The following is a 27,912-nucleotide window of genomic DNA, read 5'->3' as shown; positions in this document are numbered from 1 at the left end:
AGTAATTTGTCATTCATTGAACAGTTCAGGTATTACTTTCCCCGTCCTTGACTTTTCACTTACTTTGCTCTGCAGGACGCGTGTATTTTCATCTTGCATAGCTTCGTGGGACGCGAACATTCAATATCTGACACTTTGTATATAAAAATGCATGTACAGTTTGGGAGAAACGCTTAAGGAGCACCGGGGTGTCGCATTTCTCCATTGGCGCGACACCCTAGCGGCAAACAAGAGCGGGCACAAATACTGGGAGATGGATAGAATATACCTCTCCCTGTTTATAAACAAATTACATCATAGTGTTCGACAGCGCCGCCAATTTGGTTTTCTTGAACTACGCTGGAAGCTAGGGGCGAACATGGTTTTGAGGGGATTACGACGGTCCCTGAAAGGGACGCGAGTTCGGTCCTACTTTTCTTTCAATAGGAGGCAGCGAGCAAGTGCCCATTCGTGGAACCCAGCCCTCCCCTTCCGATTTGTTTCGCTTTCAGTCTGCCTACCAACGTCATGATGACATTTCTCGGGTAGAGGTCTATATAGCCGGGCACCCGCGATCTCTTTCTGATATCTAGTAGTGGGCGGCTCCGGTCATGAAATACGCCAGTGCCGTGTTCCGTATAATGTGTCCCAAGCTGTACAAACATGTGTATATGTATAAACATGTCATTCCGTATTTGTGTAATTTACGCTCCATTCTGATCGGAAATGCACATTTATAAATACGGATGGTGCAGTAACTCAATAAAAGGAACCGCTACAAGTTACGGGAGTGTGTAAAATGTAACGAAGTTACAAGTTATGAAAATGGACTTGAGGTTCCCAAGTTACAGTTAACAATTTTACTCCTCATTTGATATTCTTCCGCTTGATAAAAAAGGCTAATGCGGCGCACTTTTCCCCTTATTTTCAGAAAACCGTTGGAGAATGGCCATGTAAAAGGCTACTTTGTCTCTGAAGTGAGTGACCAGACGTGTTTCCCTCGTGGTGCCTGTCAACTTCGTATTTACATGCCACATCATATCTCTTTGAACCGTACGAAGTCGACGCTTATGTTTTCATTGACAGTTGTTGATATTGTATAAAAATGCACAAGCGTTGAACGTTAGGTTTCTCGTAGCAAGATACCCTCTTTTGTTTATTGCGTTGCCTAAAAGTTTGTTTTTTGCTCCCACGGAAATAAGCTCTGTGAAGACGACTTCTTCGAAGAATTGCTCAGCTCCGGGAAGATGCTATCGCCCGCTAAAATGGACCCTGAACCACCACTCGACTTCGACGTCTTCTCGGGCCTCAGGTTGCTGCTGCCGAAAATGTCGGCCATACTGTGTTTCCGATACGCCGGGGCCAGTTCCGCTGCGTCGATCTCTTGGAGATTCTCTAGAAAAGACTTCCGACGCGAGCTGGACCGGGGAAATGTGTCACTCATGGTACGTCTACCAAGGCCTCCTGAGGAAGACGTCGCCGGGTTTGACGTGCTTGCTCCTTCAAAAAAGTTGTACGTTCCTCTGCTGGCTCTTCGTACGGGGGACTTTGTCCTGGGACCGTACAGATGGGCGGACTCCATGGAGTGCCGCCGTGGGCTGCGAATTCTCTCGCAGTGAATGGTGTCCGACTGACCGTTCAAGTCGATTTCTCGAAGCTTCGCGAGGAGCCGCTCTTTCCTTTCCTGGTCGAGGCTCTGGTTGGAAAGCAAAAAAAAAAAAAAAAAAGGAATCGCGGGTTAACCCTGAATAAGTGACCTCGACACTTGGATACAGCTACAGAGGCGTGTATCTGCGCGCGTGGGGGGGGGGGGGGGAGGTATAGGGAAGGGCGGTCAGCCTGCTCTGTAGAGGCTTCCAGGGGTGCACCAAGGAGAGGGAGAAGAGGGGAGGGTGAAAGAGGAAGGGAAGGGATGATGGTGACACAGGAGAGGGGAGGGGTGTGCTAACCCTCTCGCTCTGGGATTGGGTAGTCCAAGAGAACTACCCACCACAGGAAACATCCGAGCATCCCTCAGTTGTCTTCATTGGGATGCTCCCTGTTCCACGGTAACTACCATGATTATTGGCGAAGTTACCCCACGTGTAGTGCGCGCATTGAGAGTGGGGCATAGAAGAAGGAGGCAGTGAAGCCGTATAACACATTTTTTTAACGTGAATATATTGCATGTTTCCTTTAGAAGCATGCGATTGTGCTCTAAGTGCGCCCTCTTCGACAGTTGTTTTCGCAACATGATCAGTGTACAAGCAACAGTTTGAAGCATGCGGGCGCGCTACACGTTGTGACCCTGCGGCGTGATGTGCCCACCTAAGCCAATCATAGACGTCTTGAGATTCGTAGGCAGAGTTTACCTGTAGGACCTAATTTGTCCAGTACGTACTATAGTGTGCAGACAGACGCTAGCTTAGATCACCGTCTGCCTACACTGTTAAAACGGGTGTTCACTCCATAGCACGCTTGTAGCCAACCACCATTCCAAATAATATTCTATCTCCTGATTTGTCGAAAACAGGAGCATGAGCCTATCTGGGACATGCATAATGTGTCCCAGATAGGCGCCTCCCCCCATTTTCATCAAATCCGAAGACAGAATGGCGTCATTCGGGCTGGTGGTTGGCAGGAAGCTTACTATGTGGTGAAGTTCTGTATTAACAGTGCCAGAACACCAGCGTAGGAGCGGCACCTTCCTTCTGTCGGCTTCAATCGAGGGGAGATCAAGTCTATTCGTGCAAGGGCCACCTCTCCCACCGAGCACCCTTGAAACCCACACGGTCATTGTTGCATAACCTACCATGACATAGGAGTTGAACGCGTCTTTCGGCTCCTTGCCATTCAGCGTCATTCCCTTCCGAAGGTTTCCGTTCTGGTACATCGCGCTCTGCAAAGTGGAAATATTGGAGCCATCACTGGTTCAGCGTCATCACTGCGCCACGTACCACAATAGCGAGTTAAGAATAAAGCGCGAAGCTGACTCGGATTGACAGGACTACACGGAGAGAGAATAAATTGTTGGAAGCAGCGCTTGTTTCGTGTCGTCTCTGTCCGTCCGTATCCCGCTTCGCGCCTTAAAGTAGCACAGAAGTCATTTTAACACCTAGTTTTCTTCGTATAAAACTGTGAAGTATGCCAGTAAGGTGCACCATGCGAAATATTCACACCACAGAGTCATAATTATCGCAGAAATTGAATTTAAAATACGCCGCAAAAAGCGACCGTGCGCAACGGTGGAGCAATACCTGATCTGCCTGGAACATCGCGCTGATGCTATAAGGAGAACGCTCGAGGATTGGCCTAGAGAAATCGGCCTGCGGTGATCGTATATGCGACGTTAGGGACCGTGCGACACCTAAAGGGGGCGCGCTCCTCCTACGCGACAGCGCCGCCAGTGGCGGTCTTGGAAGTACCCGACGTGATACCACGCCGCCCGTTCTATGCATTCTCAAGTGGAACCGTTGCTTGCGTGGCGACCGCCGTAATTAGAAGGGCTAATTTTCGAAGTGCAAATAATGTGGAACCTTTCTGGGACGCGAACGAAGAGAATGGAGACAAACTGCACAGAAGCAACGACCGTACTTATAATGTATCTAACAGTGCGGAAGGAGAACAACCACTCGCGCTCTGTCTGGTGAAAACAACTGTAAGTGATACGTCAAGAGGACGGCTATTTGACGTCTCACAAAATCCTGGCTTGCTAGCGAAGGCTATATACAACAACAAATAAATCATGACTATATACGCATATCTCCCTGGCTCCAGCCACATGTAATATGTTTTTGGCTGAATCTTGCATTCCTTTCGTTCTCTTCGTAAACACATCGCTTCGTCACTGAAATCTACATCGTGCGCGCGTCCGTTGTATTCATGCACACCTGTTGTGCGCACCTCATGCAACGGTCAAACGCGCGTCACGAACGCTATTCGCTGCGAGTCTTGCGCTCTCGGTGGTATTGCAAGGATTGGAAGCATAGAAATTGCGAGAAATTAAACATCTGGTCCCCAATGAAGAGGTCCCGCTACATGAACAGAGGTTTGCGCATTGCGTAGATGCAGCACGCTATCCCTTGCGTACGCAAGGGCGACAGCGTACGATATACTAAAACTCGCTAGTGTTCGTTCTGTTCCTTGCGTGACCGTTTGCTGAAACTCTTGAATGTAGGAGCAAAATCGAAATGTTATACGACACAGGAGTGCAACCTACCTTCATTTTATCGTGAAGTTCGTGATGTAGATTGCGGAGTTCCACCAACTTCTTCTGTATTTCTCGGCTGTTTGACTTTTCTTCTTCCAGTTCGTCTTTGTGAGCCTTTTCTGTCAGATCTAGCTTGCGCCTTAACTCCTGCGGTGCGAAGAAACATTATGCCGTCAAACCGCTACATTTGTTTTTCATGGGGTTCATTTAACAGGGTGTACCACATAGGTTATTTAAAGAGGCACTAACGTATATAAATTTCTCCTCGCGAAATGAAAGATGCCGTTACCTTGTATCCCATTCAAAAGGATCGGGTTTATCCGTTGCATCATTCGTGATCTATGATCGATAAAAAAGAAAAGAAAACGCAATTCACGATTTCTCTCTCCTTCTCAGGAAGCGCGGCAATGCCGAAAGGCCTGCGATTGGTCTCCTCAAGCGATTTGTCTAATCAGCGCGGGGTATCATTTGAGGAGACCATTGCAATCCATGGCCTCTCCGCATTGTCGCGCTTCGCCGTTCATTTTGTGTTGATTTCAAGGTAACGGCACCCGCGAGGAGAAAGTTTTGCACTTTAGTACGCTTTTAACTGACTTCCCGTGAAACCTTGTAACGTCCAATATCTTTAAGTGGGTTGAAGGCAATTTTTGTACCCATATCTACAATCACAAAGCCTGATTTTCTTCTTCTTCTTCTTTTGTGGTAAACCTAGACGTCCCTAGACGAGTAACTTTTACCAACCTCCACCTCTGTTTCTTGGTGACGAAGTTCCGTTTCTAACATGCCAATTTTCTTGAGTGATGCTTCTTCTTTCTCCAATAGTGCATCACGTTCCTGGACCGCCTGGTGAATTTTGCTCAGCTGTAGCTTTAGTCGCTGCAACTCAGCGTGTCGTTGCTGAAGCCTTTTTTCGTAATCCCTGAAAAACAATATCTATATGAAACACACCCTTTAGAAATACTTCATTTTCTATCCGAGCAAGAGGTGCGACAGCACTGGTATTTGCTTTTAAGGAAGTGGTTATGGTGAGCATAAAATGGCGTTTCTCCCGACCGGCGAGGCTTTCTCGTTTTTGTTTTCTTATTACGATCAAGTTGCGCGATGGAATCTCGCATAGTAATTGACCTCTACCCGAGAAACGTCATCATGACGTTGGTAAACTGGACTGAAACCGAAACAAATCGGAAGGGGAGGGCTGGGTTCCACGAATGGGCACTTGTTCGCTGCCTCCTGTTGTAAGGAAAGTAGGACCGAAGGGGGCGTCCCTTTCAGGGACCATCGTCATCCCCCCAAGACCGTGGCTTTCTGGCGCGACCTTGTTCGCCCCCCTAGCTTCGAGCGTAGTTGAACTCTACCAAATTGGTGGCGCTGTCGAACACTATGGCGTCAATTTTTTACAAACAGGGGGAGGTCTATTGGGAACAACAACACATATGAGAAATACATAGAATATAAAATACAGTCAACCCTCGATTTATGACGCGTGTACCGAATGTAAGATGAGATTTAAGGTATTCTTAAAGGGACTGTCGCATCCGTCGGGGTCTATTCCGAAACTATAGTGTCATTTTACTCCTCGTTCATCACCGACACTAACGCCAAAAATCCGACGCAAATTAGTGGAGTTGTCTCCATGAAATTTGATGTAATGCATAGCAAGAGCAGACGACACCTATTGAGAGCATTCCGGAAAGGGAATGCTCAAGGGGAATGGGAATGAGAGCATTCCCTCTCCGTAAACGTATCTTGGACAAGGCCAATCAGGGAGCGGCAGAGATACCTTGGCGTTCGACCACCGGGCGGGAGGGATGGAGTCGTTATACGTCGCGGAGAAGTCTAAGATCGACTCGTGGAATATGCTGCTTCTGGTTAGCGTCGTGCGTGTTTGTACAGCCAGGAGCGTAACACCGTGTTTCACGGAACATGGTTACGTCAGCACTCACACTGGTAAGCGAAAGTCGGCGTATTTACAGAGGTCCTTCCACTTACTATATTGCGGTGCGAACGCGAAGCCGAGACTGTCATCTGCGCTGCGCTCCCGCATTCGTGTGTTTGGCTTACGTCTTTCTGGCTCAGCTGCAGAGTGAGTGTAAATATTTAAAACTCGTTTATTTAAAAAGTGAGCTGTTTTCGGAAGAGAAACTTGGTCAAGTAAACTGGTGAAACCATGCCGAACGTTACCGTATGGGTCCTATACACACCTTTTTTTTTTTTTAGAACCTGACTTCGTAATTACGTGTGCAATCCCATCGGCTAAGACCTACATACAGTATGATTCACATTGCAGCAATGTAAAGTTTGCAACTCCTGTACAGTGTCGTACGCGTCCGAGAAGAAAATCGGAACGCCTCCGTTTTTCCCCAAAGTTTATCCAGACTAGCTGCGGCACCTGGGAACCGTTTAAGTTACTGCAGACCAGTTTCGCTTCAGCTGATATAATCGATTGGCCGTCCAAGACCTGCTACCCTCGAAGCTAGATGGCGTTCATCTCCGCGACCTAGCTCAGCAAATTTGCCATGAAGTGAAGGATCGTAGGAGCGAGGAACTTGCAACCTCTCTTGACGCATAGATCGAGGCGACGCAACGCATCGCTATATTGCGTTCTCCGATGCGGCCTCCGATGACGACGTCGTCATTGTAGCGGCACTTACCAATCAGCGCACTTCATTGAATGCAAAGTGTGGATGGGAGATCTCTGTTGTTGTTTGATGTATGACGTTTTATCGGTCCCCAAATTTGTTTCCAGAAGAAAAAAGGATATCATAAGCTAGTTCTTGACGCGGCGGCATTCATTGGGATTGAGCTGCGACAACGTGAGGCGGTCCATATCCAACAAAACGAGGGTTAGGTTGTCCTACAGATCTCGCTGTTCATAAAACTTAGATTTCTCTACATTACGGTCTTTAATACATTCATGCGCTCGCGTGTGAGACACATTTGAAGACGCCACATACCTAGTTCTATACTGTTCTGAATCCCAGAGCATAGAGAGATCGCACTCACATCCCTCTCCTGTACCACCGTAATATTCCCCTCTTCTCTTTTACCTTTCCCATTCCCTTGGTGTACTGGGCCGCGAAAAGACCTCTCCCTGTTTGTAAACAAATGACGTCATAGTGCTCGACGGCGCCACCAATTTGGTAGAGCTGAACTACGCTCGAAGCTAGGGGCGAACAAGGTCGCGCCCGAAAGCCACGGTCTTGAGAGGATTACGATGGTTCCTCAGTGGGACGCGACCTTGGGTTCTACTTGTCTTTCAATAGGAGGCAGCGAACAAGTGCCAATTCGTGGAACCCAGCCCTCCCCTTCCGATTTGTTTCGGTTTCAGTCTATCTACCGACGTCATGATGACGTTTCTCGGGTAGAGGTCTATTCTGACCAGGCCGACAGCACTTTCTCCAAACAGCCCCCTGTTTTTCCGGATCCTTGCTCTGTGCGGACGCCTTTCTGAGTTACCAGTAGCCGCGGTTCCAGAGTTCATTAGCTGGCCTATAGAGTCTTTCGTTTACCTGTGCTTATCCTTGCTCTCTGACAGGAGCCTCCTGAGCGCCCGCACTTCTTCCACGTATGGCTTATTAAGGTAGACATCGTCGTGCCGAGATGACTCTGCTTTCAGTAGTTCGCGCTCATGGCGAACTTGAATCCTTTTCAGAGTTTGGTTCTCGTACTCTGTGTTCTTTTAAAGACAAATGTTATTGAATTCATCTCTTCACGTGTGTTAACATGCATATATCCATTCGAAGCTCTTGTTGTTGCAGTTCTTACCTTGAGCCTTCGTTCCAAGTCTCTGATCTCATTCCGAAGCTCCTCAACCTTGTAATCGTGAGTAACGGACTTCTTATGCGACATTTTCTTCGACACGGACGGCGGCTGCGAAGAGAGCATACTGCTCACAGAATCTACGAAAAACGAAATTAAATATTAGTACTAAAATGGTGAGACGCTGAAGCCAGATACGGCAACATAACGTACAATTACAATTATGGCCCTCGAGCCGACCATCTGCTACTGTTACGAAACTTCGATTGGATTAAGAACACTGGAGAGTAGGTGAGTGTGCGTGAGTACACTCTTGATGGTGATCGAGCTTACATCGAATGACTTCGACGCATCTTGATTGCGCGATCGTTTGTTAAGAGCATTCCAAACTTTAGCGTTTAGCGTTACCCTGGATATACAGGATGTTTCACCTAAAGTGATAAAAAATTCTAACTAGCGAAGCACTCGACGGAGGATTCTGGGTCTTTCGGCAATTACCTTCTGGAAACTTTTGGCGCCATTAGGAAGGCTTTGGACAATATTTAATTGAGGGAAGCTTATTTTTTCCAGTTTAACTTTGAAAATTGCAAAGCGAACCTCACTTTTTTGTTACAGAAATATGAAGTCCTCCAAGGATAACCACGGACCCTACAAAAAATCTGCACAGTATCGCAACAGAAATAGTCGAGAAAAAAATTGTAAAAATTCCGCTTTAGCCCCTCCTGCCTGATTGTCGCAAAGAAGAGCGCAGGGAACGTGCGGGAAGAGGAGGAAGTGTTACCACCTATTGTCTTACCTTTCTTTTCCCCGCTTTGACATTGATGCTGGTGACAACCGTCTTGTCACAAAGAAGGTAAAACAAATGAAGGTGGGGACACTTCCTCCTCTAGACGCACATTTCGCTCGCGCTTCTTTGCGGCAACCAAGCAGGCGGAGCTAAAGCGGAATTTTTACTAATTTTTTTCCGACTATTTTAGTTGCGATACTGTACATAGTTTTTCTTGGGTTTCCAATTATCCGTGGAGGACTTCACATTTCTGTTAAAAAAAGTGAGGTCCGCTTCGCAATTTTTAAAATTCAATTGAAAAAATAAATTTCGCGCAATTAAAAATTGTCCGAAGGCTTCCTAAATGGTGGCAAAAGTTTCAAGAAGGTAATTGCCGAAAGTCCCACAATCCTCCGGCGAGGACGTCGCCACTTTGCATTTTTTATCACGTTAGGTGAAACACCCTGTATACAGACACATGAAAGCCGCAGACAAATAATGTAGCCAATGATCGGCTGCGGTTCGATAGACAATGGATTACGGGAACTAAATCACATGCTCTTATCGCAATATTCTCGGTCTGCTCCCAGGTACCTCCAGAGCCAAGTGCGTTTCAAGATGCCCCCTCTTTCCGACCCACAGGGGTATCCTACCATATATCATTCCATGGACGATAGCTTGCCAGGGGATCTCGATGAATTCTGGAGAGGTCCTGGCCTGACGTCATTGCAAACGTCATCATACACGTGATCATAAACCCGGTAGCTGTTTCTGTGCGCCGTCTTGTAACTTGCTCTAATCCATGCCAATGAGTTTTATCCAATAACCTTGCACTTCAACACGTCTGCTTGCGCATGTGACACCGTACTGTTCGCCATTCACAGCGATGTGATAATGAGGGCGGAGCTAAGACTCACTCTGTGGATGTGGTGCACTGAGAATTTGTAAGAAAAAGCTAACACGACGAGTAAGAAGCACCAGCAAAATACGTTCATATCGTTGGTTTTGCGATGACGAGGAAATGTTGGCCAGCGCGAAAAGGGGACCTAAACAAGGTCACATGACCTCAAAATTATGTTGCTTGCGACGCTGGGCCGAGATAAGACGGCGGTTTTGCCACAAAGCGATTTTGCAATTTTGCAAAATCCCCCAAGGTTATTACAAGGACTAATCATTACAGTGTGATCATTGTAACACCCCTTTGTCTCCGCTCTCCACCCGTTGGCACCCCGAGACCATGATGCGCATCGAGGGCTCCCCTCCGGTTGTCGAAGCGCACTGCACCACAGCGTCTTCCCTTGCTGCTCTTTCCGCTCGAGGGCGCGCTGGACCACCTTCAAGCAGAGCCCTATATAGAGAGAGTTTGGCCATTAGGAGGAGCCTAACTCGAAGCGCCGAGCGCCGACGCGGTGTTGATGCAGAACGCTGTTTACGATGCAAGGGGGAAGACACGTGCGTGTCGCGTCCTTCGAGTGCCCTTCGTCCTTGGATTCTTTCAGTTATCAGTTTCAGTTATATCACAGGCGGCTGTTGGTAGAGTCATTAAATAGGGCCGAATTGCGCCGAACTTGATGTTCATCGTTCGGGTCACCAAATGTAGAGGAGGTGTTGGTCCTCTACATGAGTCCCGACCGGCGATGATGGTATGCCACGGAGAGGCGATGACGGTGGCCTATCTCCATGGCCGCGCCGGTGGAACTGGGGCAGGTGCTCAAGGCGCGTGGCCATCTTCGTCGTTGTCCACGCCCCGCTACAGGGGTATACAGAGCAGGGTTGCGGAATGGGGTCACTCATTCCATTCCAATTCCATTCCCAGGAATGGAGATCTGTTATAATTCAATTCCTTTCACTTCTTCGAAATGGAAAGGCGTGGTCAATTCCCACTCCTGGAATGGCTCGCCAATCCCATTCCATTCTTTTAATTCCATCAATAAAAAACAACAAACAGGAAGGACCGGTAACTGTACTGGCTAGCCGTGCATTGTTAGAGGAAGTTGTCAATACCCAACACGGGAAAAGCACATCAAGACAAGGTGCGGAGAGGTTCGTAACATCACAACAACATCGATACAGTACTAATTGCGATGATAAACTTTTTTTTTAAATTTGCACATGTGAACAATCTTGCTGATATCGTGTGTTCCGGTTCACAAGCATCAGGTTCTGGAAAAGGGTGCTTCCCTGTGCTGTCATAATATGCCAAGCTGTGGAAAATACTCCTACGTCTGCTGAAGCTGCGCGCAGTTCTGGGGGACCGAGGAGAGCTTCCCTGTATTCTTATTTTCGAAATGAAGGAGGATGCCGAATATTCAACAATATTTTTCCGCTCTTGACCGTGTGCGGGTGCGGTGCGTCCGTGCAAAGGGCGCAAGGGCAGAAACCACGAGGTGGAAATCAAAACTACCATCGGAGCACCTAGACCATTCCATTCCTGCGAAAAAAATGCCTAATTCCATTCCCATTCCATTCCTAGGACAGTTTCCGCCATTCCACTCCAATTCCATTCCAGGCTATGACAAATCTGGAATGATTCCGGAATCATTCCAACTCCGGAGTGCCAACTGCGCACTCGTTTTCCGCGCCGGAGCCGCCGTTCGGTGCCCGCGATTAGGCTGGTCGTGTCACGTGGTTTCTCCTTTTAAGAATGCGCCGTCCATATTGACTCCCCTCCATCCTGGGGGCGGTTGCCTGGGTTGCGTTCTGGCTCGACTGCGCGCTGTTCCCCGGCGGAAAAGGGCGGGGGAGCGGCGTCAAATTGCTAGGCGACGTAGCCGCGCCCGACCCAATATGGCGGGCCCGCGTGGCTCAGGGGGGCGGCAAGGGGGGGGGGCGGAGGAGTGGCGTCAAATTGCTGCGCCCGACCCAATATGGCGGGCCCGCGTGGCTCAGTGTCGCTACTCAGCTCCCTATTTAGAGACTCTAGCTGTTGGTACTTAAGCCGGCGATTCTGAGTAGATTACATTGAGCGCGACAGAGCGCCCACACCTGCTTGCTGGTAAGCGGATTCCACTTCAATTCAGGCTTTTTGGGCGGTGCAACAACGACTCTGACTTCAAAACAAGCTCCGCCCGGAAAGCGGCAAAAGATCAAAAGATGGCCAAACTCTCTCTATATACGGCTCTGCCTTCCAGCACTCCTTCAATGTGCCGAGTAAATTTCAAACAGAGCGGACGACTGTAGCCACATTGTTGTTGTGTATGTAGGATACATACAGGGTGTGTGCAGAAAAACATGACCCGCATTTAGGCACATAGCTTGTTGTCTACCTAACTAACGAACTTCCGGTGGCGCACGATGGCCCATTTATGCGTGCGAAAACTGCAGAAAAATTGTGGAAGCCATACTCAGCTAAAAAAATAAACGGAGCAACGAAAACGTCGGCCTTCGTGCAACAGAATAGGGCAACATGGTGGACGTAGGAGAGTTGTGTACCGTTGGGGAGCTATCGGTGCATAAATCGAAACGATGTCCTACATGGATGCTCATCGGCAGTACCCCTAGCGGTGCCTGCACATAACTCTCCTGAGACCAAAATGCACTACCATTCACTGTAATGACCACCCTATCCTAATGCATGGAAGCCCATGTTTTCGCGCTCTGTTTATTTTTTTACGCTCAGTATGGCTTCCAGGATTTTTTTGTAGCTTTCGCACGCATAAATACGCCATCGTACGCCACCGGATGTTCCTCGGGTAAGTAGACAACGAGTTACATGTAAAAATGCGGGTCACGTTTTTCAGCACACACCCTGTATATTAGAAAGGGCTACTGAAAAGATATGGTTACTGGTAGTATGGAGCACAACAAGGTCATACAACGAATAATATGCATGAATTGCATAAAAGCTTTACAATATGACAAACGATATTTAAACGTGGCTTTCTTGTGACTTATTGATTTTTTGCTATAGTAATTCCAGTCTACCAAGTTGGCGACCTGTCGTATCCATCTGACGTCATTGGTTTGTAAACAGGGAGAGGTTTATAACCAGCACCTTGCAGGGACACACATAAAAACACTGACAAAAAGAAAAAAAAAACGGCCAATGACATTCTGCGTGGGAAGCATGGGACAAAACCACGCATTTACAGGGAGCAGCATTTCGGTTTTGACCGGCCTCGGTGGCTCAGTCGGTAGCGTGTTCGCCTTCTGATCCCGAGATCGCGGGTTCGAACCCGGCCGAGGACGCCAGCAACTTGGTGGCAGGGTACAAGTTGCTTAGACACGCCGTCTTCCTCGAGGGACGTTAAATACGGGGTGCCGTGTAATGAGCTTTCATTGCACGTTAAAGAACCCTCAGGTGGGCAAAAGCAATCCACAGACCGACCGCTGTGGCGTCGCTAATGATCTCAGTTGTCTCGCGACGTAAACACCCAATTATAAAAAAAAAAATTTCGGTTTTGCCTGCCTAAATGACAAATATGTTAGTAATCGCATGTACTCAGCATGGCCGATCTTTTTGATACCGATAGAATAGTTAGGAAGCAAGCGAACTGGTGATATAGATCCATACTGAAGAACCCCGAGACAAGGGACACGGAAAAAAGGGGGACAAATACAACGAAGTCGAAGTACGACTTCGAAGTACAACACTCTTAAAAATGATCTTCACCGCATAGCACGCTCCTAGCCAACCATAATCTCGAATGATATCGTCATCAGCCCTGATTTGTCGAAAACGGGGGGCGTACGCCTTTTTTGTGACACTTATGCTGTTCATAATTTCACAAAAAAGGCGTACGCCCCCCGTTTTCGACAAATCAGGGCTGATGACGATATCATTCGAGATGATGGTTGGCTACGAGCGTGTTATGCGGTGAAGTTCATTTTTAAGAGTGAACTTCGTTGTGTTTGTCCTCTTTTTTCCATGTCCCTCGTTTCGGGGTCCTTCAGTATCGATCTTTTTGGCTTACCGCTGAACCGCGCAGTTTATGCGCCCTCACAATTTCAATTGCCAAGGTTTTTCGAGCTGTTCTTTTTTTTTTTTTTTCTTGTAATCGAACTAGGCTCGTAATTTCAGAAAAGCAGTGTACGTGGCTTGCGCGAACACGTTCTGTCCATCGCTGACGCCAGCAAAGCGGATACACTCAGGGAAAATTTCGAACACAATAAGAGCCAAAAGAAGGGAGAGCGTTCAATAAACCGCCAGTACAACGTCGTTAGGCAAAATAAGCATAGTTCTCGATGCGTCGCCGGCACCGCGCTTATCATTCCAAGCACCGAAAAAGAAACCACTTTCTCGGCTGCTAGTATGGCTCGTATAATACGGGGGAAAAAAAGAAGAATAAAGACAATGAAACTGGCACAAAAGTATTCCGATTCTTCTCACGTGTGTGGAATGCGTTGTAGCGATTCCCCTGTGGAAATAGCGGCAGTCCGAAAATTTTCTCGTAATGTTATGCCGTTGAGATAGCGGCGAAGCTGCTCTCTGGCTGCGCATTCTCACGGATCGCGATGCCCCTTCCAAAAATAGTGGCCTACCCTCTCGTCCATTGTTATCTTAGCTTTCCTGGCTAATGGCCACTTGCCACAATCACTGCAATTTAGCAATATCGTGCAGAGCGTGGGAAGAAAAGATGAGAGTCACTAAATAGGAAGCAGAGTAGCGACACTGAGCCACGCCGGCGAACGAGACCGCCATCTTGGGTCCGGCGCGGCTGCGTCGCCTATACGCTGTGCAAGTGCGTCTCTACGCATGAGAGGAGGGAGTGAGAGGGAAGAGGGAGGGCGCCGCCGTAGCCAATGGGGCTTTCCGTTGGGAGTAACAGGGAGAGGAGATATGCGCAGAACGGTCGGTTACCTGCAGAGCGTATAGGAATGGGATACCAATCTCCCCCTTCTCCGCCGGAGAATTGCGTGCAGTCGAGCCAGCTCGCAACCGAGGAAACCGGTTTTGGATGGAGGGGGACTCAACATGGACGGCGCGTTCTTGGAAGGAGAAACCACGTGACATGATCCGCCCAATCGAGGACACCGAACGGCGGCTCCGGCGCGGAAAAGGAATGGGATACTCTCTACCCGTATTTAGTGACTCTAGTAGAGAGCAGCCCAGCCTGAGAAAGAAAAGCGTCGGCTAGGATGACTAGCAACCTAGGAAGCAGCAACGGTGGCTTTCTTCTGGTACGTACAGCTGACCAAACGGCTGGTAAGCATTAACTGAAAGTAATTTCCCCAAATTTGCGATCCTGACGGGTCCACACGCTATGAAGATTTATTCCAAAATGAAACATTGTGCACGCCAAGTGCTCCAAGTGCCAAGTTCTCCGTCGTCGCGTTATCAGTCCAGTCAGTAGCTACGTCATTGGAGTCCGGCGAATTACTTTAGCACCCGTAATAGAGCGAGGGAGAGGAGGGCGGGAATCGAGTGAGAAGGGAAGTCCGAACGGGAACAAATGCGCATTGGGAGAGGTCACTGCACGTGCTTGGTATGAGGATGGCAGGCTACATCACGCAGGACAACGTGAACTCTGAGGTTTGAGGTGGACCACGCACATTCCCGTGTGATCTCCACGTCGGCGACGAAAGGAGACAAAGCAAACAAAGTGATATCGAAAAACAACGACCATGTGTTTAACGAGTTACCCCTTTACAGTCTAAGAAAAAAAGGTATGAAAAGAAGGTAGCTTCAATACTTACCACCTAGGTCAATATAGCGTCTCATAAAGGGTGTAAAAAGTGGTAAAAGCAATTATCATATATCCAGATTGCTACAAAAAGGCGTACGCCCCCCTCGCTCACCGAATCAGAAGCGGCAACTCTATGATTCGTAGGTAGCAGGTAGAACTTTGCAACCTTTGAGGCACAACATATGCGACAACTATTACGTCCTAAAAGGTGTAGCTGCTCCACCCCCTTTTCTAAGAGTGTACTTGGCCAGTCACATGGCCTTTCTTCTGTTTACCTCCTCTGATGCACAGGCATATAGACCCCTAGACAGTGATGGGCAAAGTGCCTCAAGGTTGTAGTGAAAGGAAAGTATCAAGCACCTGCTGTGTTAAGTGCAGTGCAAAGTACAATACTACAGATGTACCTAAAGTTATGTACAAAGTCATTGAAATACTTTAAAGTGCTCAATAAGTACATTAAAAATTTAGGTCGCATCGCTGGACGTTTCAACAACTGGTAGTGAGAGAATGTGAGGTAATTATGTTTCGACTATTATCTTTAGGAAGTTTTAGGAAGCATTTCTGCCAAGTGCTAGTTAGAAAACATGGATAGTTTACAGCTGACTCATTAATATGAAGCGAAAGAAACGATTTTGCGACCAAGTTTTGTGTTTGTACTGCCAGTTGGGTACTTGAGCACTTGAAAGGAAAGCACCGAAAAAAAGTACTTAAAAGTAAAGTACAAGCACTGTGAAATGTACTTAAGGTAGTACTTGAGCACGTGCATGGGCGTTCCCAGGAGGTTTTTCGAGTGGAGAGTCAAAGTCCAGGGGGGGGGGGGGGGCAAAGAATGCAAACCCGTCATTTCCTGGAGACGAACAGTGCGGGTGTTAAGTGGTTCATCCGAGAAGAGTGACGACGACCTATTAGCCGACTAACGAGCACGCAATCTTAACACGTGATCTTGGACTTCCCCCACTGCCCCCTTGCCCCCCTCTAGGTACGCCCGTGAGCACTTGGTACTTCGAGTACTTCCCATCACTGCCCCTGGGGCACGAGCCAGGGTGGTGATCAACGTATTCACATCCGGTATATACAGTCGAGAACTCCACTAGAACAAGCACTTTGCATGTATAATTACATCTATATAGAACTGCAAATGTACCTCTGTCTTCTGGCGTGCAAGTTCGCCCTGTTGAGCCGGCCTTTAGTTCAGGACAGTCGGAGTCCGACTCGGAACCTCGTCCGCTGCCGCCGCCTTTGTATCGTGCGGTCGTTCCACTTCCATGGACGTGCCCATTTGTGACGCCTTGGCCATTTGAAACGTGGTCTTGCGATCCTTCGGGTATCTGCATTGCAGCTACACCTGTCCATCAGCTGGATGACATGTCAAATACCTGGAACAAAATTACACAGTTTCTCAGTGCGGGAGGATTACACCTCCCGATAGCTTTCAGTAAGGTGATCTGTCAGGCGAAGTACTCTTGTCGATCGAGATCTTTAGCTGCGCAGTCAACGACGGTTTTCGTCTTCAAGCGGTCAGGAAGACTTAATCGGATTACGGTATTAAAGTAGCACGGAAGTCAGTTTTAACATCCTGTTTTCTTCCTATAAAACTGTTAAGTAGGCCAGAAAGATGCACCATGAGAAGTGATTCACACCACATAGTCATAATTATTGCAGAAATTGAATTTAAAGTACGCCGCAAAACGCGACCGTGCACAACGGCGGTGGAGAGAAGTACCAGTCTGGGAATTGTCTGGGACCTCGCGCTGACGCTACAGGGGGTACGCTCGCTGATTTGTCCAGAGAAATCTTGTCTACTACTCTGCTGTCGTCTGCTACTCGGCTGTTCGGGGATCTGAAAAAGCCTTGCTCCTCGCTCGGTCATGATTCAGCCGCACCTTCTATCCCCAATTCTCCGGGAGAACTGGCAAATCTGGTTTACGGCGGCAAAGGGAGACGCAGAGTTGTGAAAAGTACAAGTACAAGTTACGTTAAAAGTAACTCGTTACTTGGTAACGGTAACTATTTTGGTAACGAAGTAACGGTTCAGTTACGTTTTAAAAAATGGTAATAGTAACGGAATCAGTTACAAAAATTGGTAACTCGTTACTGGCGTTACTCGTTCCTTTTCTTCAACGCGGGGAAGCACATTTCGGCACTCCGTATGGCGCAATGCGTGCAGATTTGACCTGCGTGACCCACGCAGTCCCTCGCTTGATGTGTCGTTGACGTGCTGAACCGTCCTAAACGAAGGCCCTTGTCTTTTCTCTTGTTTCCGTAATCTCCGACCATCACTCCTTTCCAAGAATGGGCACCAATTGTGCTATGGCTGCAAAAAACACGTTTCGACTTCTAGCCTTTAGCGTTTCGACTTCACACGAAAGATCACTGCTGTAAGTTTTGAGTATCAGCTTCTTCTGAAGTGCAATTCCTCATTAATAAAGAGTTGAAGGCAAGTGACGGCATGTTTGTTGGCTCCATTAACTATGCGGCGGTAACGTAGAAGTAGCTCGTTACCTGTGAGTAACGAAAACTCGTTGCTTTTGTATGTTGGTAACGAGTAATGTATCTAGTTACTTTTTTTTCTAAAGTAACGGGTAACGGTATTTAGTTCTTTTTTTTTTCTTGTTAACGAGCGCAAGTCTGGGGACAGGGTGCTGACCCCCACTGACCGGCGAACCACAACGAGTTCCCCCTGTAATGTCATCGGTGACGTGCATCATACCTTTTCCTCCTTGTTATACCCGGTGTGGCGAGTTAAGGGTGAACGCGCGGAGCCATGTTTATGGGAGTTATTTTCTGGGTAACAAATTGCACACATCAAAACCTTTCGCGCTATTCGGTAAAATGACACACACACTTTCATGAGACGCCTTAATCTGAAATTTTTTTTGATGGCCCTCTGTACTCCTTTCAGGGGATAATCAATGACAGAATCAAGACACCGAGAAAATTATGGTGCGGCGAGCTCTTTGTACGATATGGAAGTCGATGCGCTGGTAGCGATTAACTGTGGCAGTTTTATAGCATCGCACGAGTGTTCCGGCAATATGATATCGCAATACGAGTGTTCCGGCGGTGTGATGACAATACACATGAGTGTTCCGGCGAAAGAATTCCCGCGACGAGCGCGCTCATCATTGTTGTGGAACTCTACGCGCCCTTCTGTACGAGTGCACGCATCCGCTTGCGTCTGCCGCCAGCGTTTCGCACCGCCGTAAAAATGACGCTGTCGCCGTGCCCCGTCAACTTTTGTCCAACACTGTCCCGTACGAACTTGCGGAGCACTGACTTTCACCTTATTTTGATTTGTCTTATTATCCTCACGCATACTAGAACCACGGTTTCTCAATACTTTCTATTGAGAGAGAGTATTGAGAGACCGTGCTACAGCCAATTCATGTTCCTTTACTCCTGAAGACAATGTTCCCGTTCGGTAACGTCCTGGTTGCAAATATATCTTTTTAGGAAATATATCAAGACAGGAACTATTGTTCCCTTTAAAAAAAAAAAACGTAAACCATATCCCTCTTAAAAATCACACCACCCGCAAGTGGAAAAGCAGAGTCCTTCACGGGCCCGGGCACACGAACCGGCCCGCGCGCCGGGCTTCTTCTTGGATCTCTCCTTCGGGTGGGGCGAGGACAGGGCCGACAAACATGTCTCCGTGAGCCCCGCCGGGCCGTTTCGGGCAGCTAATTCCGTACAAAGCAAGTTCATATGATCACGTGCTCGCGTAATTCCTGCATAATATGCGTAATCATGTATCGCCCATGACTCTTCACAATGACGCTCCCAAAGCTTGGTGAGAGTGGTATCGATTGGAAGCAGAAGTCTGTCCACGACATCCTCTATTTCCACAAGAGCTTGTGTTGGCTGCAAAAGTGCTGGGTGTGGGGCTTCTGGGACGTGTTCTAGCGTGCCTTCAAGAAGAACATCTACTTGAGTGCGTGGGCTATTCGGTGCCTGCCGATCCGACCATATGTAATTTTACAGGAGGAGGCAACCAAAGTAAACTGTCAGGGAGACCTCCTGTTATGAAGTGGATAAGAGTGCGAGCTCCCATGGGACGTACTTATTTTGTTCTGTTTGTACTCGTTGTGGGTAGGTTGTCGTATCAGAGATCGCAACTATCCTCCAGTTGGTTCGTGGCCTTTCTTCAGGAGGTACGTGATGTCGTTGTATATGTTTCTCCTCTCCCGACCAGGTAGTGTGGTGCAGGACCCCACCTGCCTCAAAGTACTTGGGCTCGTTGTGTCAAGCCCGACTGAATATTGATGGACTGATCCTGGTCCTCGAAGCACATCCACGCTTTTGTACATACTTTATTAGAATATTTTCGTGTCATTCTTAGTCCTCTTATTCGCATACCGCATCTTGCATTGTAAATGACATATACGCCTTCAACTACAACTGTGTGAAATAAAATGTTCTTTCAGAGATAGAGAGAGCGAAAAAAAAAGAGCTTGTAGTATAACGATAACGCGCTTGCCCGTCGTCTGACCTCGCGCTGTTGCGGTGTTAAACCGTCAGTTCTAGTACGTTTTCTTCTTATAAATTTACTAATAAATTTGTCTCGCTAGCGCTACATCACTGGACCGGGCCGGGCAGGGCCGCTTAACATAAGGACCGGGCCCTTTTTCAATGCGCCCGGGCTGTCCAGGGCTCTAAATCCAAGGCCATTCGCTGTTCTGGTTCATTCTGGTTTAGTACAACTGACGGGCGCGCTCTTCAAGAGAAGGACACCTATCGAAACGGCGGTCGTCTCACCGTTTTCCCGTGGACGGCGCCATATTGAAGGCGCAGCGCCGTTTAGCGTAGGAGCACGTTGAATACTGTCTACCCCTCAAGCCAGAGAGAAGGAAAGCACATGTGCTGTGTGCTTCCTCCCTGGTATCCCTGGTGTCGCTTTCCTTCTTTCTGGCTTGTGTTGGTTGCAAAAGCGCTGGGTGTGAGGCTGGCTGGAGAACGGTGCATAGATGTCAACGGAAAATCTGCTTTTAGGTACAGCCCCGCTTCGGATGCGGTGAACTGCAACCTCCGTTTGCAAGGAAAACGAGGCAGTGCCGAACGCTACACCAGACGACGGTTTCCATCCCACAAAAATGCGAGACTAAAATATGTAGTGGTCTAATTTCTTTCTTGTTTTTTCAACCGTTGAAAACAGTTTTGTAAACTTACTGGAGCCCTGTCATGCCTAATACGAGCGATAGTTAACGCTAAACGCTGGTACGGAGATCGTCAGTGTCCTTAGGATTCACTGAAGATTTCTACGACTTCGCTTTCGCAGTCTATGCGCACACGCATAGCAATTTAAAATTTACTGCTCGCAAATATATTGCGTTGCTTTGTCATTATTTCCCCTTGAACCTCCAGCGCCATACTGCTGCAGCGAGAAATCTGTTGAATTGAGTGTCCTTCAAAGCTGTAATACTGTATGTCACTGTATAACTGTAAGCTGCACATAGCGTCAATGTTCCTGCTACTACTTTGTGCAAACAAGTACACCATCGCACTAGGATGTCTTACACCGATATCGGAATCAGAATTAGTCGGAGTGCGGCGTCCCTGCCCCCTTGACATGCTTCAGGTATCTTTATCTTCCTCTACGGATCCGTATCTCAAAAGAGTACCCGTGGGCTACGGGTACGAGGCTACGTATTACAAGCTTTATTGACCACTCCACCTTGGCCATGACAGGAAAGACAGTTATCACCTGAACGCGTAGTCAAACAGCCACGGGGGGCTATTACGTCGCCCCTCGGATCAGACCACATTTATTTTGCAGTCAATACCTCACATGTGCATTGACTTTTAGTCTCTTTTTTAGTCTCTTCGCTCTTATGACGCTTAGCGAGCCTTGAGGATAACGTGGATCTTTTTCTCAAACAAACGAAGTGTAGCGCACAGATTAAGCGGATTGATGGCTTCCCCGTACTTGGAATCGATAATGGGGTCGAGGTTGCAAAGATAGCACACCAGCCATAGGTTTATATTGGAGCTGGTTTTGTCTCCCGATCTCCGCTTCAGTCTGTTTTGCTTCAAGTTTTCGACCGACATTCAAGGTCCGATAAATCGACCGTCACTTCTTTGACAGCGGTCTCTATCTTCATCGTTTCCCTTTAACGGCACTGAACTCGCGAGAAGTTTGATGGTTGTAATAGTATAGCTTAATGGTTGCGCCCAGACTTCGACGAACGAACCACATTAAAATAAGCATCACTTCCTTGTGTTTGAGGAGGTACCGCTTTCGACGCGCTTGCCTGAAGGAGCTGTGTCATTATTGTGTCTGAGGGTGGGAAGCATGCCGTAGGCGGAGTCTATTTGTCTAATTGTCTACAACCTTGCAACACCTGGGGACTTAAGACAGGGTAAACCGCGGGCTGCCAGTTTCAGACAGGTAATGTCGCAAGCTACAATATGAAAAGTAACAAAACGATGTCGACCGGATAGACTCAGTCCTCTGTCTTCCACCCGTCTGCTTTCTCAAATTCCAGGAAATTATGCCCGTTTCAAGTATCAACTCATGGTGGGGGACCGAGAGACACGGAACAAAAAGGACGGAGTCGTCGTTTTCCTTTTTGTTCCGTGTCTCTCGGTCCCCTACCACCAGTCTATACCTATACCATCACCCTTCTTTCTTTAGCGTTTCAAGTATACTCCAGCCAACTTGTCTCACCCGACTTTATTCATCGAAGCACATTGAGATTATTCACATGCATAGACTTGCTTCACGTTAACAGAAAAGCACAAAATTTAGTATGACGTTTCGATGCCTATTCGAACATCATGAGCAGAACGAAATAGGACGTCATATCCGAGTCCTCATACTTTAGCTTTGTCATGACCTTGTAGCATTCATAACGTTGACCTACAATAATACATACCTTATAGATAACACGTGTAAGAGTCACAAGGGGCCTCTTTTCCTGAATGGTGCAAGGTGGGCGTGGCTGAGCTATAAGTATCAGTACTCAGATGACGAACCGGATGCGTTCTTCTGATGATGATAGGTATCGAAACGTCATATAAAAATATGGGATTGCTTTCTTCTGATACGCCAAACCAGTCTGCGTGAATACTCATGACGTTCCCTTGCCAATCTTCAATTAAATCGAGTTGGAAGGAACACTGTAAATGCGTTGCTAAAATATTCGAGTGCTTAAGAAATCCCCCCTCGCCCCACTCTCTCTCACAAGATTGCTTGGAACCTGGCCACATCCAGCCCACCAACGCTCTGCCCTCAAAGCTCTCTTCACATTTCTGGATACCATAGAGGGCTTCGATACTTATTGGGAAGGGGCTCATTATTTCATTCCCCGCATCACCACCAGCAATGGGGTCGAGTACCGCCCCTTGCGATGAAAGTCCCGGTTCGTCATCTCGCAGTAAAATTGTGTTTGTTGAGTGCATAAGAAGTCATAGCGGGTTACGCCAATCGCTGTAAACGCAAGTGACGCTGTGAACGCTGTGTTTCAAGCAAGCAGCAAAATAACCAAACTTATGTCCCTCTTCCCTTCTACCCATGGAGTTATTGAAGAAGCAGTGGAAGCTCCGTATACAAGCTTCTCTTTTTAGACAAGGGCGGGTTGTAGAATACGTGCAATGCGTTCTTGCGCGAGCGAGGGGTCGTCGATCTGCACACCATTGTACCATGATTTAGTACATTAGTACAATGCCTTGTAGAGAAACAGCATCTTCAATCAACAGACCAAGGAATGCCAACATGTCTTGTCTGATGTCTCACACTCTTAAAAATGACCTTCACCGCATAGCACGCTCCTAGCCAACCATAATCTCGAATGATATCATTATCTGCCCTGATTTGCTGAAAACGGTAGGCGTACGCCTTTTTGTGACAGTTATGAACAGCATAAGTGTCACAAAAAAGGCGTACGCTTCCCGTTTTCAGCCAAAGACGGGCCATGATCCCCTGCTGCCACAGGTGGCGCTTTCTTTTCAAAAAGGTCTCTAACTCCCCATGAGCCCCTGCGTGCCACAGGTGGTGCTTGCTTTGCCACAGGTGGCGCTTAATTTTTGAAGCGTGATGGGGGTAAGTCTATACGCTTGTCCCATCCTACAGTTAGCAATACGACTATATGCCGACGACAACGACGACTCCACACACTCTAAAACACAACTTCACCAAATAGCACGCTGTGCGCCAACAAATGCCACGAATGATAGGGTTATCGCTCCTGATTCGAAGAGAGAGGGGACGTACACCTCTTTGTGACAATTTGGATTTATGAAATTACCACAGAAAGGCCTGCACCCCCCCCCTTCCCCCCGCCCTCTGTCTTCCAATCACAACCGACAACCCTATCATTCGTGGCAATAGCTGGCGCACAGTGTGCTATGCGGTGAAGTACTGTTTTTAGAGTGCACACCGTAGGCATTTCGTTCACAAAGCAGGCGGGCTCCAAAACACGCTTCCTGGCATAATGCCTGAAATATACTCGTTAAACAAAGCTTCACCACATAGCACGCTGATGGCCAACGATTGTTCAGCGTGACACCATTATCACTTCTGATTTGTGGAAAGCGCGGGGCGTACGCCTTTTTCGGACAATTAACATATCTGCATTAGCGTCACAAAAAGGCGTACGCCTCCCGTTTGCAAGAAATCGGGGGAGAAAACGGTGTCGCTCGGGCTGATGGTTGGCTACGAGCGTGCTATGTGGTGAAGTTCATTTTTAAGGGTGTACGAAGCCAATGCACGAAGACAAGAAGAAATGCGTGCGCACGTTAAAAAACCGTGGCGCGATCTCGGGAAAGTCTCCACTATACAGATGACGTTGTAAATATATATATATATATATACATATCGGGAATGGAAGGCGTCGTTACCTTGATAGCTACGCAAAAGGAACGGAATTCGTCCGACGCATCGTTCGTGATTTATACCACTCAATTTACGCTTTCCCTTTCAGTCTCCTCAAAAATGTACGAAAATACGGAGCGGCCTCTCATTGGTCTCTTCGAACGATATTTTCCCAATCATCGTGAGTGATTGTGAACTACACTCTTAAAAATGAACTTCACCGCATAGCACGCTCCTAGCCAACCATTATCTCGAATGATACTGTTATCTGCCCGGATTTGTTGAAAACGGGAGGAGTACGCCTTTCTTGTGACACTTATGCTGTTTATAATTGTCACAAAAAAGGCGTACGCCTCCCGTTTTCAACAAATCCGGGCAGATGACGATATCATTCGAGATAATGGTTGGCTAGGAGCGTGCTATGTGGTGAAGTTCATTTTTAAGCGTGTATAGCCTTGGGTATAGTAATTAACTTACACGTAACACGTAACTGTAACTAATTACATTTTGCAGTAACTAGTTACTTTTCTATAAAAGTAACTTGGAACTAGTTACCGCTTTCTGTTAAAGTAACTAACTAAGTTACTCAGGTATTTTCCACGCGTCAATTCCCTAGCGTCGTTTTCGTTGAGGCTTCAAATGCCCTGCCGTTTTTCCCAAACCAGGAATTCTACCAATTTTGTCATCTCATATGCAATAGTATTACCTTAGAGACTATTAAGGCCCGGGCGGTTAGGGCCCATGGGAAATCCCCCTATTTATAACACTGTATATAACATCGCTTGGACAGCACGAAACATTGCCGCCATCTCCATCTCATCTTTCTAGCGCAGCGCAGGAGCCTGCTGGCTGGCATCAGTCCCATCCCATCATCATCTCTTTATGTGTGCATGCGTTGGACAGTACAAGGAGTAAAACATAGTTTTTGAGAGTTGCGTTTTTTAAAGTTTTTTTAATTGTAACTATAAAGTAACTATGTAAAGTACGTGACACAAAAGTATGTGAAGACACAAAAAATAGACACAACACAAATCACAATCGTTGGAGTTATAGTTGGACGGATTAAAATCACAATCACAATCGTGGTGGTGGTGGTGGTGGTTGATAAAATAACAAGGGGAGGTTGAATTCGCGCAAGCGAATTCTCCTACCCCCCCAAAAAAAAGAAAAAAAAAGAAAGACGGTACACCCCAAAGCAGGAAAGAAAAAAGAAAGGGAACGGTACGATTGCACCACAGAATGTGCGAGCGCACCGCAAAAGTTCACCGGGGTGAGCGTCTCGACCGCGACAACGACCGAGCGCAATCACAATCGTCTTTGTGTCTTCGCCCATAGATCGCTGGCTTTCTTCATTATGGACTTCATCTATACCTGCACGCCGGTATATTATGCTGTATTATGTTACTTGTACGTGGTAACTTTAGCTGCGACTAGTTAGAGTAACTAATTTATTTACGAAGGGAAGTGCCTCGGACGAGAGCCGCCGACATTACGAACAGAGACTGTTCTTCTTCTGGGCACCGTTCTCTTTATTGGCGTCGTATTTAAAGGGTTAGGGATGACGTGCTAAAGGTTCATGCAGGGATAACGTGCTGAGGGTTCATGAGAGTTGTGGGTTGACAGCTCTGGGGAAGAAAAGGTTCATTCGGTCTTTTATGGCCCAGGTTAATGGGCCGCTTTGTTAGAGTGTCGAGGGGATTACGTGAAGGAAGGCGTCTTCGCTCCAGACCGGTTACAAATAATGCGAACACGCAGTCTATGTAGCTCAGTTACTTTTTTGAGGGGGATAATAAATTCACGAACGCTTTCGGTGTTTTTGTGCTGTTGTGTTCGTCGGTTTCATTGACATCAAATAGCTAGGTTTCTGAAGCAACTATGTTTTGTCCTGTCCTTTGTCCTTTGCCCTGTTCTACAAAGGCCCTCTTCGCCGTTCTTGGATACTAAACTGGTTACTGGTTTTTGATTATTAAATAAAGATATGTGGTTAATTAAATCAATTTAGATTACTTCCCTCGACGAATAGAAGGCGTTTATTTTTTATTCGTTAGAGAATTACTATATAAAAAACTAGCAGAGCAAAATACCTACATGTCATTTCTTTTTTTTTTAGTTGAGTTCTGCGGCCTGGCAAGCATCCCCTCGAAGAAAGTATGCAACTAAAGGATAACTAATTGCCTAAAGTTCATTAATTAACATTTTAATTAGATGATTTCGGGCAAAAGCGGAAGATCAGAATGAGAGACCATCCTAGTTGAAAGCCATTCCACGTTTAAAAAATCTGATCTGAAAAAATTCTGATATGCAAATGAGCCGAAACCGAAAAAGCGCTCCTGTGAGGCGCATCACCTGGTTGGCACCTATTCCAATCATCTCCATCGCTCCAAATCACGTGGCCCTCTGACGTGAAATGAGGGCTATACACCCTGCGTTCCAGGTCGCCGCGGTTTCAGTTTCAGCTCATTTGCATATCAAAATACGGGGGTTTATATCTTCACGCACATGCGTGTTTCAGGATTTTTAAAAAGTGGAATGGGCTTTCAACTAGGATGTTCTCTCATTCTGATCACCCACTTTTGCCCGAAATCCACTAATGAAAGAGTTAATTAATGAATTTGAGGTAATTAGTCACGTTGTAGTTGCATACTTTCTTTGAGGGGGTGTCAGCCTAGCCGTAGAACACAACTGCAGAAACGGCATCTATTTTGCTCTGCTAGTTTAATAAAAATTCTGTAATGAATAAAAATAAACACCCTGTATATGGGTAACACAAATGGTCTGTGTTAACACACGTCAATATTCCCTTGATTTGGAAATTCAATTTTCCCGACCAATTAGCTAACGAAGCTAAAAGTGACCTTGGCATTAGCTTTCTTTGTTTACTATTCCGACGGGGTTGCTTAATTATGCCTTGCCCAGTACATGCACGCTTTCATGCAGCCGTACCTGCATAGTTTGTAAGGTGTCTCACTCCAAAAGCGTTCTTCGTACTGACATCCGTTTGTCCCGCCATTTAGGTGTTTTAACGCTTGTGAACAATGTGTCCAGAATCTCTTAGAGCTATTAGAAGGTTATAAGTCAAAACCAAGTACGCGCTGAAGGCCCACCATTGCACAGAATGACCATTCGTGATTAGCGGAAAGCGCTTGGAGTACACCTTTTTGTGACAACTAACGCAACTTCATAAGTGTTACAAAAACGCGTACGCCTCGTGTTTTCAACAATCCGGGGAGACAACGATGTTATCTGGGATGATGGTTGGATAGGACCGTGTTCTCCATCACCACCATCAGTTCCATCATCACCACCTGAGTGTACGTCTAAAAGAAAGAGTAATGCACGAAGCCTTTGGGCGAGCCTGCCATATCCCCAACAACACCGAATATCCTCTGGATGTACGAATAATGTCCTGGCGTATTCGTACGTCCGACGGATATCTGAGGGATATCTATCGGACGCACGAATTCGTTAGGACATTATTCGTACATCCAGAGGATATTCAGTGTTGTTGGGTATTTGTTGGAAGAATGGATGACGGCATACGCTTGCGTCGTGACGTAAACGTGCTTTCTCAGCACCCGCACAGTCATGTGCGACTGTACATAAACGTGCGTTGATGTGCATCACATCCCGTCGAACAGAGCCGCAGATAATACGAGCAAATGACAGAAAGTACACGGGGATGTCACTTACAGTAACTGTCATTGTCCTCCTGAAGCAGCCACCGTGTACGCGTTGGACACCCCGCAGGTCGTTGTGCTCAATGTGGTACTCGTACAGAGTGCGA

The 27,912-nt window shown here is 47.2% G+C and overlaps 2 protein-coding genes across 2 annotated transcripts in view; one reads left to right on the top strand and one right to left on the bottom strand.

Moving 5' to 3' along the window:
- The window catches only part of LOC135399755 (transcription initiation protein SPT3 homolog), a 64,615-nt gene extending 63,499 nt beyond the window's left edge, over window positions 1-1,116 (top strand). Inside the window, exon 11 of the mRNA XM_064631485.1 lies at window positions 911-1,116. Within this exon, the coding sequence (XP_064487555.1) occupies window positions 911-955 (45 nt within the window). The 3' untranslated portion in view covers window positions 956-1,116. The remainder of the gene's footprint in view (window positions 1-910) is intronic.
- LOC135399754 (ankyrin repeat domain-containing protein 26-like) lies at window positions 1,102-27,912 on the bottom strand. Its single transcript, XM_064631484.1, has 8 exons — window positions 27,819-27,912; window positions 16,464-16,695; window positions 7,934-8,067; window positions 7,678-7,844; window positions 4,910-5,087; window positions 4,178-4,315; window positions 2,771-2,857; window positions 1,102-1,675 (listed from the first exon to the last, which is right to left on the bottom strand). Exons 2-8 carry the CDS (start codon window positions 16,651-16,653, stop codon window positions 1,148-1,150), a joined length of 1,422 nt encoding a protein of 473 aa, XP_064487554.1. The 5' UTR covers window positions 16,654-16,695; window positions 27,819-27,912; the 3' UTR covers window positions 1,102-1,147.

This window comes from Ornithodoros turicata, chromosome 7 (genome assembly GCF_037126465.1).
Source record: "Ornithodoros turicata isolate Travis chromosome 7, ASM3712646v1, whole genome shotgun sequence".
NCBI lineage: Eukaryota > Metazoa > Arthropoda > Arachnida > Ixodida > Argasidae > Ornithodoros > Ornithodoros turicata.
Note: the sequence above shows the minus strand (reverse complement) of the source record. Positions and strands in the feature narration are given on the sequence as shown.

Excerpts from the sequence above, each read along its gene's own strand:
- LOC135399754 (XM_064631484.1), bottom strand. The coding sequence starts at position 16,653 with ATGCAGATACCCGAAGGATCGCAAGACCACGTTTCAAATGGCCAAGGC. Across the intron at positions 8,068-16,463 it reads TTGCACGCCAGAAGACAGAG|ATTCTGTGAGCAGTATGCTC; the intron begins GTACATTTGCAG and ends CGTTTTTCGTAG. Across the intron at positions 7,845-7,933 it reads ACTTGGAACGAAGGCTCAAG|AACACAGAGTACGAGAACCA; the intron begins GTAAGAACTGCA and ends TGTCTTTAAAAG.